Source organism: Oryza brachyantha, chromosome 7 (genome assembly GCF_000231095.2).
Source record: "Oryza brachyantha chromosome 7, ObraRS2, whole genome shotgun sequence".
Taxonomy (NCBI): domain Eukaryota; kingdom Viridiplantae; phylum Streptophyta; class Magnoliopsida; order Poales; family Poaceae; genus Oryza; species Oryza brachyantha.
In genome coordinates this window covers 2951809-2964745 of record NC_023169.2, presented here as the reverse complement: position 1 = coordinate 2964745, position 12937 = coordinate 2951809, and the positions used below count along the sequence as shown (strand labels likewise).

The 12937-nt window shown below is 42.7% G+C and overlaps 3 protein-coding genes across 3 annotated transcripts; all 3 read right to left on the bottom strand.

Annotated features, from left to right (window-relative positions):
• Positions 1-2968: 2968 nt before the first annotated feature.
• Positions 2969-5342, bottom strand: LOC102704536 (protein CHUP1, chloroplastic-like). Its single transcript, XM_006657458.3, has 2 exons — positions 3765-5342; positions 2969-3641 (listed from the first exon to the last, which is right to left on the bottom strand). The coding sequence occupies exons 1-2, from the start codon at positions 4599-4601 to the stop codon at positions 3138-3140; spliced, it is 1341 nt and encodes a 446-aa protein (XP_006657521.1). The 5' UTR covers positions 4602-5342; the 3' UTR covers positions 2969-3137.
• Positions 5343-5429: 87 nt separating this feature from the next.
• LOC102704259 (peptidyl-prolyl cis-trans isomerase FKBP16-4, chloroplastic) lies at positions 5430-8149 on the bottom strand. Its single transcript, XM_006657457.3, has 9 exons — positions 7954-8149; positions 7784-7842; positions 7636-7691; positions 7239-7296; positions 6713-6787; positions 6366-6455; positions 5859-5936; positions 5724-5764; positions 5430-5658 (listed from the first exon to the last, which is right to left on the bottom strand). The coding sequence occupies exons 1-9, from the start codon at positions 8144-8146 to the stop codon at positions 5631-5633; spliced, it is 678 nt and encodes a 225-aa protein (XP_006657520.2). The 5' UTR covers positions 8147-8149; the 3' UTR covers positions 5430-5630.
• Positions 8150-11333: 3184 nt separating this feature from the next.
• On the bottom strand, positions 11334-12647 carry LOC102703982 (putrescine hydroxycinnamoyltransferase 1-like). The gene has a single exon (XM_015839055.2). It carries the CDS (start codon positions 12645-12647, stop codon positions 11334-11336), a length of 1314 nt encoding a protein of 437 aa, XP_015694541.2.
• Positions 12648-12937: the final 290 nt, after the last annotated feature.

The window sequence follows — 12937 nt, the reverse complement described above, 5'->3', positions numbered from 1 at the left end:
TTTCTGTTTAGCTAAAAAACCCAGAAAACTTCTAAAATTCATAAGTAATTCATCTAGTCTCCGTTTAGGTCCATTCAAATTTCATTAAATTCATAAAATTATCAAGAATCCATTAAAAATAGTTTCTTTTGCTGTTTTAGTAGAGTTTGTGCCTGTTTTATTTATTTTTGTGCTTTGTCGCTTAGATTCGGACCCCACCGAAGAGCCGGTTTACTTCGAGATCGTCGCCGAAGTTCCCCAAGGGCCAGAGCAAGGCAAGTGACACTCATCCTTGAACATATTGAACCCATTATTGCAAATTCCCCGCTTATTTATTTCAAATATGCATTGTTTTAATTAAAGTACTTACTTTATGTTATTTTCGGGTAAACCTTATTATTATGCCGTTGTTTATCCAACTTTATTCGTTGCTGGACCAGGGGTAACTTGATTAGAGTCAGGCCTAGGTTAATGCTTAGCCATGCTTAGAATAAATAGCTCATGGGATCACATATAATTATGCTTAGTTCTGAATAGCCGAGACATTGATTCACTACCCGGTTCCGGTTAATGTCCACTAAAATGTTGATAATGGTGGGCTATGGGTGCATGGTTTTGAGAGTCGCACCCATGGCGATTAAGGACCGGTTCATGGGAAACCCTGGAAGTAATTAAGTGCTAACCACATGCCGAAATGGGTAAGGTGGGATTTGGAGCATGACTTCAAACTATTTGACGTACCCAGGCAAGGGTAGGCGTGATGGAGTATGGACGGGCAATCGTGGTGTAACGAAAGCTTCTCCTGCTTCCGGATCTACCGAGGCACAAGAGGGGACTGCCCGACTTGGTGTAAAGGAGGGGGTGAAACCTGAAGTGTGGTACGATTAAATAGGGAGGGTTGTGTAACGGGTCCTATCACGGTCTCCTTTCCGGTATGCCGTGGTGGTATGTCGGCGCACGTTCAAGTGTAGTGGAGTCGTGTCTTGTGGGTACAGTAGTACACCTATGATCAGAGTATAAACTATTCGAATAGCCGTGCCCACGGTTACGGGCGAACTCCCAACTTCACTGTGATTAGTGAACCCTAATAACTTGAGTAAAATCTGTTAGCTCTCGGGACTACTGCAACGTGGTGTAACGTTGAGTAGTGGTTGGGCCTGTTGCAACGTGGTGTAACGTTGGACAGTGTTGTGGTACTTTACAACTGCTTACCTTATTTATGTTTTACTGTACTTAATTACCTTTATTCTTTCAATCTCTGTTATTTATTTAAATTGCTGCTTTGTCGCAACTAACCCGAGCCTGTCCTTGTTAATCCCTATGCATCATTTGTTTCCCCCTTGTCCGTGTTACTTGTTGAGTACGGTGGTTTGTACTCAGCCTTGCTTAACTTTCCCAACCCAGAGCTAGAAGCAGAGTCCGATGGAGGTGCCTCTCAGGAGTGAGCTGTTCCGTCGTCGAAGCGTTGCCTGTGGACTGGAGCCGTACCCGCTGGAGCTAGTCTACCCCATTGTTTTTCTTTCCGCTGCATTTCCGCTAGAATAAGTGTAATTTTCAGTTGTTTCTAAGAACGATGGTTATGTAATCAACATTGTCTTTTTGTGTACCCTGGCTGGTCCTGGACAGGGATTTAATACACAATTAAGTTCAGAAATTCATGTGAGGAATTTCTGGGCGTGACATGGAACCACTCCAACCAATATTTTTCTGCCATTTCTAATCATCTTTTTATTAATATATGAACTATGTATAGATGAGAAGTTGGACGATGTGTCAAAGTCGATGTATTTGAAATTATTACTGTTTATTAAGAAAATCATTTAAGATGATCCACACGCAACCGTAGTAGGGCCGCAATCGTTACGTGGACATAAGTTAACTTGTACACCTGCACGAAAAATGTAGTATTATTACATGATTAATTAATTATTAATTATTAAAAATATAAAATAGATTAATATGATTTTTTAAAATAACTTTTCTGTAGAAATTTTTTGTAAAAAATACACCGTCTAGTAGTTCGGGAAACGTGCGCGCGAAAAACGAGGGAGGCTTAGTTAACTAAGTCATGGTGCCGAAAGCGGTCTAGATTTACGCTGTTCAAAGTGAAGAGATATGATTATGGATAATTTAAAGTAAAACTTGGATAATAAAAATATAATCATAAGTGTAATTTGCACTTACAAAATAAAGTAGAGGAGAGTTGGATTCGGCCACTCCACGGTTCTACTCCGTACTTCATTCCAAGTTAGATTTAGAAGTTTAAACCCTAAAAAATCCATTAATTTTATACACGTGCATAATGACGTGAGACGAATTGAGTTAATTAACATATTGAAACAGGAGTAAGTACTGAAGTACTGTTCTGCACCAATAGTCCAATACTGCAGCGGACGGTGATCGTTTGGTTTTTTATATAAAATGTCAAACGACATATTAAAAAGAAATAATTTATAAATAAAAGTTCTATATGTTAGCGATCTAAAAGTATAAACATATAAATTTAAGATTAAAAATTTAAATTTTGACTTAGAAGTATAAACATAAGCGAATATATGTCCTGGCTGGTTTTGATAGGCGCTGACAAAACATAAAGTATACAACTATTTACTCCATCCGTCCAAAAAACCAACTTTCGGTTTTTGCGTCGAGCATTTGACCGTCCGTCTTATTTGAAAAATTTTTAATTTTTTTTAAAAATAATCACACATAAAGTACTATTTATATTTTATCATCTAATAAAAATAAAATTATTAATCGTAAATTTAAACTTTATATTTTATCATCTAATAAAAATAAAATTATTAATCGTAAATTTTTTTAATGAGACGGAAAGTTAAACATTATATCTAAAAACTTAAATTGATTTGTTTTGGGACGAGGGGGTGCGTAAGTGGTTGTACTGTGTTTCGAGAAAATGTTAAATTAGGGCCGCCCAACTTTGGACTGTAGTAAAATAATCACCATGCATGAACAAAATTTCCATCCATCCAAAAGATCCATGCACAGCAGCACAAGAGATAGTATTCCTTCCTTATATTCCTCAACTATACATCATATTCATCCGAGAAGAGTCCGAATTAAAAGCAAATACAGATTCGAGTTTCGGTCATAATCATCACAAAGTAAATGAAATTTGAATTCGAATTCGAATGAAATTACATCGGATTAGGCGGGAATTCGACCTTGCATGGCCTCCTGCTCCTGCCCTTCCCTCCGGCCCACCCTCTCAGCCTGCGGAGCAATCTGGGCCGTCCGATGATGCCACAGCTCCCGCGCCCGCCGGCGAACCCCGTCAAGCACGACGACGACTCCGCCGCAGCCGCCGCGCCGCGCGTCTCCGACGACGCGCTCGACGACGACGACGACGACGATGCCGCCTTGCAGAGCTCCACCTCGGTGCTCGGCGCCACCACGGCCACCATCGTCTCCCCCTTGTGCCGCGCCGGTGGTGGCGAGCCACCGTCGACCGCCGGCGCCGGCGTGCCGACCTCGCCGTCGAGGACCAGGAGGTCGTGCTGCAGCCACGCCGTGATCCAGCCGAGGTAGATCATCTCCTCCATGTCGGCGGCCCACCGGTCCCGGAGTGCCTCCAGCCCGTCCAGAACGTCCTTGTTGCTCGACAGCTTCCTCATGCTCCTCTCCACGATGACCTCCACATTCTGGCACAAGAAAATTTAGTTGATTTCACAGTGCTGATTGCTGATCAAATGCAACTGCAAATTAAATGCAAATGGCATGAAAAAGATGAGATTGTGTAAGCAGATGATTTGGCAGCATTTTACCTGGTTGTCTGATCCTTTCTCCTTCTGCAGCTGCAAAGTCAGTTGCTTCATCTCCTCCATGTACTGCTCAAAGTCTTGGCATCTTGTTGCCATTTCTGCTTCCATTTCTGCCTCCTTGGCATCAAGAGCCAGGATTCTTTCATCAATGGCATCCAAGTCTTGCTTGTTCTTCTTCCAGATCTTCTTGGATTTGTTCTGCAGCGCGTCGAACTTAGCTCGCACCATCACAAACTCTTCAGCGGCTGCACGGATCTCCGCAGCAGCTGCTTCCAGCCGCTGGTTCTGAGATTCCAGCTGCTCCAGCTTCATCCCCAGGCACATGATCTGCATCTTCTGGTATGTCGACTCCTGCTCCTTCATGTCGCAGTAGTCGTGGAACTGCGACTGGATGCTGGCAGCCTGCTCTTCAAGCGTAGACACCATACGCTTCAAGCTGTCGACGTCTTCCAGCATTCTCCTGTCATCCTGAACTCTATTGACCGAAGCTTCTGATGAACTCTCAGAGGCCTGCGCCGCCATGATTTCTTCAGTAGGAGCGGCCTGCCTTGAAAATTCACTGCTCACAAGCCTACCTGTGCTGCAGGGATTCTCTGTTTGCACTAGTTTTGGCGCCGCACAATGGCATGAATCCATTTCCTCTTCCTCCTCTTCGTGAATTGAACCTAATCCGTATGATGGATCTAATTGGACTGGGCTATCAGACAAGTCTATATCACTGTCTCTATTTGCCCTATTTGTTGTTATAAGGTCAAAGATAAAAGAACCAGCAAGGGGAAAGGCTAAAGGAATTATTATTTTCAGTAGATTCTTGATGCCCTCTGCTTTCTTACTTTCCATTTAGAAGATCTCATTGTTCCTCATTCCTTTAGTCTCCATGAAACAAGCCAATTAGTATATCTACTACCCCACAAGCTGCTCCTACCTTGCTTTGCCTTCAGGTTTAAACTATGCCAAGTCTCTCCAGTTCTCTAACCCATTAACACTTTTGTTGTCAACATCTTTGATCAAGGCCACACAAGGTTTGGGTTCTTCATTATCATTATCCAAGGTTTCTTTACAAGGACCTCACTGAGTTAAAGACTAGCAATTGAGGTTTACAACAATTTGTAAGTTATCATTCATCTGTCTTGCAAGGCAAGATTAGTATTATCCTATTTCTTGGTTAAGAGAAGAAAGCATAGTCTTTGCATGCACAAGATGCAAAGGCTTCTCTCGTATAAATATTAGCTAAGGTTATACTGCTGGCAAGTTGATACCTTCTCTACCAGTTTAAAGGCATTGATTCACATTCTGTAACTTAATACAAGTAAAAATATGATAGATACCTTCCCTAAGATGTGGTTATTGGTTGAGAATTGTAGGCAAGCAACAGTAATAAAATAAATGAAAAGGCAAAAAAGAATCTAGATACAAAAAAAAAAAAGATCATTCTACCAGGCACTGCTACATGAATAATCCTAGATGAACACATATACTTCTTTTACTCCCTTTTTCTATATCTGTTTTACACTCTGCTGCATTATTATTTCTGCTTTTGATAAATGCATTTATACACTCCCTCAAACACCAGCATTAAATCACATACTGGAATCCTAGAAAGTCAACTTGATTGATCGGCAAAAGAATCTTCAAATTGAACGGGCAAAATTGAATGAAAAAGGTAGGTAATAAAAATTCCATTTATTCAACAGAGAAAATCTGGAAAATCTATATTTCAACTCAGTTCAAATCCTTGCATGATCATGCGCTTATCTATGCAGCACCACCAAGGCACCAACGAATTTTGATACATCTATCCCTTTTCTCAGATGTTGAAATGATATGTCCAAACTATATATACTACTTACTGCAGAAGTCTATGCATATTTATCCTTCAATGATCTTCACAGGAGTCCTGTGGAACAGGTTTTTGTTAGAATAATGGTGGTAGGAGAAAATTGGTCCAATAACTAAACTTACCCAAATGAATTCTGTTTGACTGATAGTAGTTCAACATCCAGCTGTTGAAAACACAGGAACATGTAAGAACGACACGGCAAAAGGAAAAAGTTGAACATCTCAATGTAAACAACAGGGAAGCAAATGGCAATTCACCTCGATAGTTGCATTTGGAGGAATTTCCTGAACACCCTTCTTTCCATAAGCCAGTTCAGGAGGAACTATGATCAACCTCTGAAAATTTAGATATCATCAGATTGCAGAAAAAGAAAATGTCTGCATACAGGAATGATGACAGAATCAGAGGATCTACTTTTGTCTGATACATGCTCTTACAAGTATTAGTGTCAAGAATTTCTTGAAAATAAGGAATTTATCAGAGCTGAAAAATGTATCTTTGTGATCCTTTTTCTTACAAAGTTGACATCCATCAGATGTGATAGATCATTACCATCAATAAAGATATAACACAATCATAAATATTATTCTTTTCTATAGCAACGTATAATGGAAAACATGGAATTTCTCAAGACTAGTCATCCTCCATTTTGCTGGGGATAGGTCTTAGTTGTTAGTTCTCTTTAAAACCAAAGCTTTCTTGAAAGGAAAAAAAAATCATAGAATCAAACCAAAAGAAAAAAAAGAATCATAGCAGTAGCTGACCTGGCCTCCAGCTTTCATTCCCTCAACCCCAAAATCCAATCCCTTTAAAACATTGCCTCTCTCAGAATTGCCAATATCAAACCCATATGGCTGCAGATGATTTAAGACATGTAAAAGACAGGAAGTCTAGTGTAAACATATTTGAAACTATAACTGGTCTATGAATACAACATTAGGAAACTATCAGTAGATTTCAAAATGAGAAAAAAAAATAAAGAGCATACATGCTAACCATAATGATGTATAGAGGTATTGTTTTCAAAAAAAGGAAGTGGAAGAATGAACTAATCTAATACACAGCTGTTAACTTACTACTATACACAAGGAAGCAGAAAATGAAGAATTACCGTTCCACCCCCAACACCGAGACCCTGCCTGCTTGTCATGAATGTTATGCCCTTCCACTTGGCCACATAATGTACCTGAAGTAAGATAAGAATTGATCATTATACTTGAAAAATTGGAACTGAACTTGTGAACATTCATGTGCCATCACATAAATTGACAGTTCATTGTTTTCACATATCATGGCAATGGAGACTAATCTTAAAACTAGAGGCATACTCTTACATTAGTCTTGCATAGTTGAATTTTTCGGAAGGAAGTTACTTTCTGATATAAGTCACTTTCTCATATAAGTATATCATTACAGATCCAAAATAAGAAAAAATGTAAAAAAAAAAAGTCATGTTTCGTGAGTCATCAAGCTCATAGGATTATTCGATCTCATGATGGCATTGCCCAAAGCTCACAAGGCCCTCATCAACAGTTACATGGTTACATATCCAAACGCCACTAGTTATTCTATTATGACATGGCTCTCAAAATGACTATCTTGACTGAACAGCAAATACAGATAATGAGGGTACATACTGCGACACGGGATCCTTTAACAGCTTTGGGCCCAGTTCCCACCGTAATGTCATAGTACCTGCTCAAAACTTTGCAAAGTTACACGGCATTCAGAAAAAAAAAGCAAATAATAAAGCATGGTTTGGTTTACAATCACACAAACAACAGAAGTTATCTGAAGAAAACAATTCTGCAATACGTTAAAACCAACCTTTTGAAGTAGAATGAGTAATTAGTTGCTTGTTAAGTTGTTATTATACCATAATACACTTATCTGCATAGGATCTACATATCGACAGGAGATGAAATCAGCCTAATATAGGGATAGGAAGTTGTGCAGTCGACAACCTCATCTAGTTTTAATTTGGAGAGCTATTAAGTGATAAAAATTCAGCAAGGAGTAGCTGCAAAAGCATACTTGAGACCATTGGGCAGAGTGGTGAACTCGCTCTCCGGAATCTTGGCGCTCCTTAGCTGCGGATCCAATCCAATCCAATCCAATCAATCAAACAACAAGAACAAGAAGAAGAACATTTCAACCCCACATCGCAGGATCATGCCCTTACCGCTCTCCGACTGGTAGACACCGCGTCGGCGTCACCCGCAGCCACGCCAATCCCCACAGCTACGCCGAGAACCGAGCCATCAAAAGGAGGCCATTCACCATCAGAGCGCGTAATCCAGCAAGCAGAATCCTGGAACGCCCTAGGAGTGCTGAGTCAAAGAACAGCCCAACCTGCGGTGGCGGCGAGGAGGGAGGCGAACCACCGCCGTGTCGCCCCGTCGTGGGAGGAGCCGGAGCAGCAGCGGCAGGCGAAGGCGGCCGGGCGCCGCAGCTGCGCCGTCCTTGCCGCCGCGGGGGGCGGGAGCGAGAGGGGGAGGGCGCGGTGGTGGCGCGCGGATAGGGAGGGGAGGAGGGAGAGCTCCATTGTTTTCGGTTTGGTTTGGTTTGATTTTTTTTCTCTTTTTTCTTTTTTTTTTCTTTTTTGTTTCGCGGTTGGGTCGAGTGGATTTGGCGTGCGTGGCCTCTGAATTTTCCGCAATCCTTTCAGAAAATTGGAATCTTCGGTTTCAGCCACACTGCAAGCTCTCTACAGAAAAATAAAATCCGTCCAATTTGGTAAATGGAATTTTCTGACCATGACTGCGTTCTTTAAATGAACGGAGGTAAAGATAAAAAAAAATTCTGACTCCTGTGATCGGTGACCAGTATAAACAGTGAAATTAACTGCTATAAATTTAAAAACCTATTTAAAAAATATAAGACAACGAAATTACATATATAACATTTTAAAAAACACACCGTTTAACAACTCTAGAAGCACAATAGCAAAAGTCAAAAAAAATCTAAGTAAAATAACACACAGCCATGCGTTCTTTAATGTGGATTTTTCTTAGATTTTCTCTCGGTTTTTGCATGGATACTTCCCGTATTTTTTTAAAAAAAGTTTTCTATGAAGAAGTTCATCATCTTATCTTTTTAAATAAAATTTTAACTTTATAGCATTTAAGTCCACCATTTACACTATTAAATCTGAAAGTTGAAAAGGTACTTGTCCTTTTCGCATTCATTCGTGGTCTCCCGAATGGACCATCCCATCGGGTATAAGATTGGCAATCAAACTATAAAAAAACGGTGAAATGCATTGGAATATGAAGGGGTTATGAGGGTATTGTTAACAATCTCGTTTTTTAAACATCCCTAGCAAGGATGAAGGGGACTTCGATGTCCCATACCATGTTCGTTCAAATTGTCTCGCTGCCTAGCTGCTGACGGTAATAGATCACCTAGAAACCACGAGACGAATGTTTTGAGTTTAATTAATTCATTGTAGAAAAAAATCTAAGAAACTAAACGCGGACCGATGAACATCCCCTCCACAGAGATGTTGGACAGTTGGGTAAATCGGCTTTAACCTTGAACTAGGGTAGAGGTAGAAGCCACACTTTCGGTTGGCGTTGGCGAGGCGAGGGGTGGCACATGCGCACGAGCGAGCACCGCTGGCCAGCATGTGTTGTGCAGTTCGCGTCAGTATCTTTTCGCTTATGTGTACTTATATAAACTAATATTTAAATTTTTAACTTTAAGTTTAGTGTTGGTTTTTGGATTTTTTCATCGTAGATTATTTTTCTATCTTTATTTTTGATCGCTTGCAATTATCATGGCCATCTGGGCCGCCCGGCATGGCATGGCACGGGCACGAATAGTCACGGCCCGTTAAGGCACAGGCACGATTGGCTAGTCGTGTCGTGCCGTGCCGCGTGCCGTACTTTGCAATAAGCCCAGGCACGGCATGGAGATGTTTTATACGTGTCGTGCCGGCCCGTTAGGCCCGATGTGCCCGTGCCGGCCCGAACTCCAACACAAATCTCAAAATACAAAATTAACGGCTAGTCAATAGTTCAAAAATAAAAAAAACACTTGTTGACAATGAAAAACACCCAATGATCCAATCCAAACATCCATTATCAACTTAGACAACCAAAATTATATACCTCCTCAAATTTATAATTTTAGACATAGAAATCACACATATAAAGCTATAAGAAACAAATAGGCATACAAAACGGAACATATCGGGCCATTCCCGTTAACGGGTAGTGCTCATGCCGGCCCACCGTGTTGGGGTTATGGCCCAAGCACGACACATAGTCACGAGCCGGGCCGGGCCGTGTTTGAGCTGTGCTTTATTGGACCGTGCCCGTGCCGTCATTAAAGCCCGGCCTATATGACCATCTATACTTACCATACTTATAAAAATTTTGCTCATAAATTATTTTTATTTACATATATATCAATTCGTTCTTTCTCTCGAACAGCGAACAGATGACGACATAGCTATTTTATTTTATATGATGCCTGTGATCTGGAGGAAATTAAATAGTCCTGCTAGCTAGGTAGACCCATTTTTATTTGTTAACGTGCATCAAAGTCAAATGGAGCAACTAATTACCAACAGTTGACACGGGAGGAAAGGATCGAGGGAGCTTCGATCGTTGTCATGCCAACTGTTAACATACCTTTAAATAACTTTAAATAATTATGAGCCGTTTCTTACTTTAAATCCAAATGCTCTGATTATATTATACTGTATCGGTACGAGATGCATAGAAATTTTTATTGAGATAAAATAAAAACTAAAATATACAATATTACAATAAATTAGTGTGTCACATATCATGTTAAAATAAATAAATTGATAAATATATATTACCAAAGTTTTAAATAAAATGTTTAATATACTTAGTAAAAATACATAGTTTAAATTTACTGCGCTACCATCGTAACATTTCCCTTTCTTTTTACTAGTTTGCCCTATTTTCAGTTAATTTTATCTTGGACTATGCGCCAACTGCAACGAAGAGGAAGAGCATCCCCAACAGCTCATCTATCCCATTCTCTATCCTAAAAATAAAGGATGGAGACTACAAATTAAGCTCCAAGGCCATCCTGTTATTTATTTTTAGATGTCATCCATATTAGGATAAAAAACCTTCAAATTTAGATGATCTCTCTATCCTTTAAAAATATATAGAGGATATTGTATACGTATGATCTAGTGGAGTACAAAGAGATATAAAGGATGAAACTAGTTTAGATGATCATCCAAATGAAGATACGAAGGACCAAATTTAGATGAGTTGTTGGGATGCTCTAAGTTTAAAATGTTCTCGGATCTCAAACTCGGACTGAACATGCCTGATTTAAGCCAACAAAATAATTCATCAACACTCAACAACCATCAAACAACAAAAAAAAGATCAGAACAACAGGGAGAACACAGTAGATAAGGAGTGGATATTACAACTAACCGATTAGAATAATTTTCTACTCGCTCCGATCAAAAATATTTATCGTTTACAATAAGATTTGGTCAAAATTTTAAAATTCCGTCACCAATTATTTTTCAAATGCTTTGTTTTAATGCAAAACAAATGATATACATAGTTTTTTTCTTGAAATGTATTACCATAATATCATAAACTTATTTGGTTTTATAAACTTTTGATTGTCGGAATTTTAGAAGTTCGATTAAATCTCGTCGTAAATAAATATTTTTGCCCAGAGAGCAATAGATAAGGGTTTTGTGATAATTTTACAAGGTTAATTTCCAGCTAGAGCTTGGTGTAGAGCTGCCGCTTGAACTCCATCAGATTTGCCGCTTCCATACACACCACCATGTGCATCCCGCCGCCGCCGCCGTCGTCGTCGCCGTTGATGAGGTACACGAAGCCACCGCGCTCGGACTCGGCTCGCTGCATCTGCGTCGGCTTCCCCCACCCGAAGTCCACGTCGTACACCGGCATGCGGAGCCAGCTGACCACCCGCAGGTCCGTCGCCACCACGTTGCCCGGCGGCGACGGTGACGGCCTCCCGGAGCCCTTCTCCAGCGTCATCTCGAAGTAGTCGATCGCCGACCGCGCCAGCTCGTCGTCCATCCGGCGGACGGCGCCGCTGATGCGGCCGGCGACGGCGGGAAGCGCGTCCGGCGAGGTGATGTCCTCAACTAGGCCGGCGGCGCACAGCCAGATGATCGTGTTGCCGAAGTAGCGGCTGGGGAGTGGCGGGCTCATGCACCGCCGGATGCTCGCCGGGAAGGTGAGCCGCGTCTTGGCGTCCGCCGGCAGCCGTCGGGCGACGCACACGCACCGCCACACGTGCGCGCTCACGGCGGAGAAGGTGCTCACCCCGCCGCCGCACGCGTTCTTGAGGCCGGCGACCTGGTCACCGGAGAAGCTGATCACCTCGCTCACGACCGGGTGATCCGACGGCGCCTGGCAGAGCTTCAGCGTCGGGCAGAACACCGAGAGAGCGTCCGGATGGACGACCGGCGGCGAGCGCGCGCCGAGGAGGGTGCGGTCGTGGCACGGCAGCTCCACCACGGCCCCGTCGCCGTCCCGGCAGAGAGCCGACCACGTCTGAAAGAAGTGGAACGCGCCGATGGCGTCGACGGCGGCGTGGTGAACCGCCGTGCCGAGCGCCACCCCACCGCACCTCAAGAACGTCACCTGCACGGCCATCATGATAGGCGACGACGCATCGACGCGGGGGACGAACAGGTGCTTGAGCTCCGGCGACGGGCCAAGGCCGTCGAAGTCGTCGATGGCGAGACCGGTGCAACGGGCCACGACGAAGAGAGCGCCCTCGGCGTTGCAGTCAATCTGGAGCTGGTCACGGTCGTCGTCCACGGTGAGACGGCCGGCGAGAGGGTAGAAGGCGACCAGGGCTTTCCCCATGGCCGTCTTCATCCTCGCGACGTCGAAGAAGCCGCCGTCGCCGGCCGTATTGCGAAGGTAGAAGTAGACGATCGGGGTGTGGCCGCGGTTGGCCAGCAGCAGATCGAGCGGGGACAGCGCGAGTGCTCTCCTCGGCGTCTCCTCGCATGGCGCCACCAAGCAGGACTCAACTACCTGGACGTCAGAATCCATGGCGGGCGGCTTACTCTCACTCTTGCTCGATCTCTTCCCCTTGATCTCTCCCTCTCTATTTTATGTCTTCTTTTAACTCAGTTTGGGCATGCAGCTGCTCCCTTATAGTTATAGCATCTCCAACGCAGTTACTACTGACTCTCCAAGCCAAAATTTAATAATTTTGATAAAATTCAAGCTACAGCGGACTGCCAACCGGATGGCGTAACTATCCGGTTGGCCAAACTGCTCTTTCCACTTGCTAAATTTGGTTATCTAAAATTGTCTCGCTAATTGTGGGCCCTATGTAT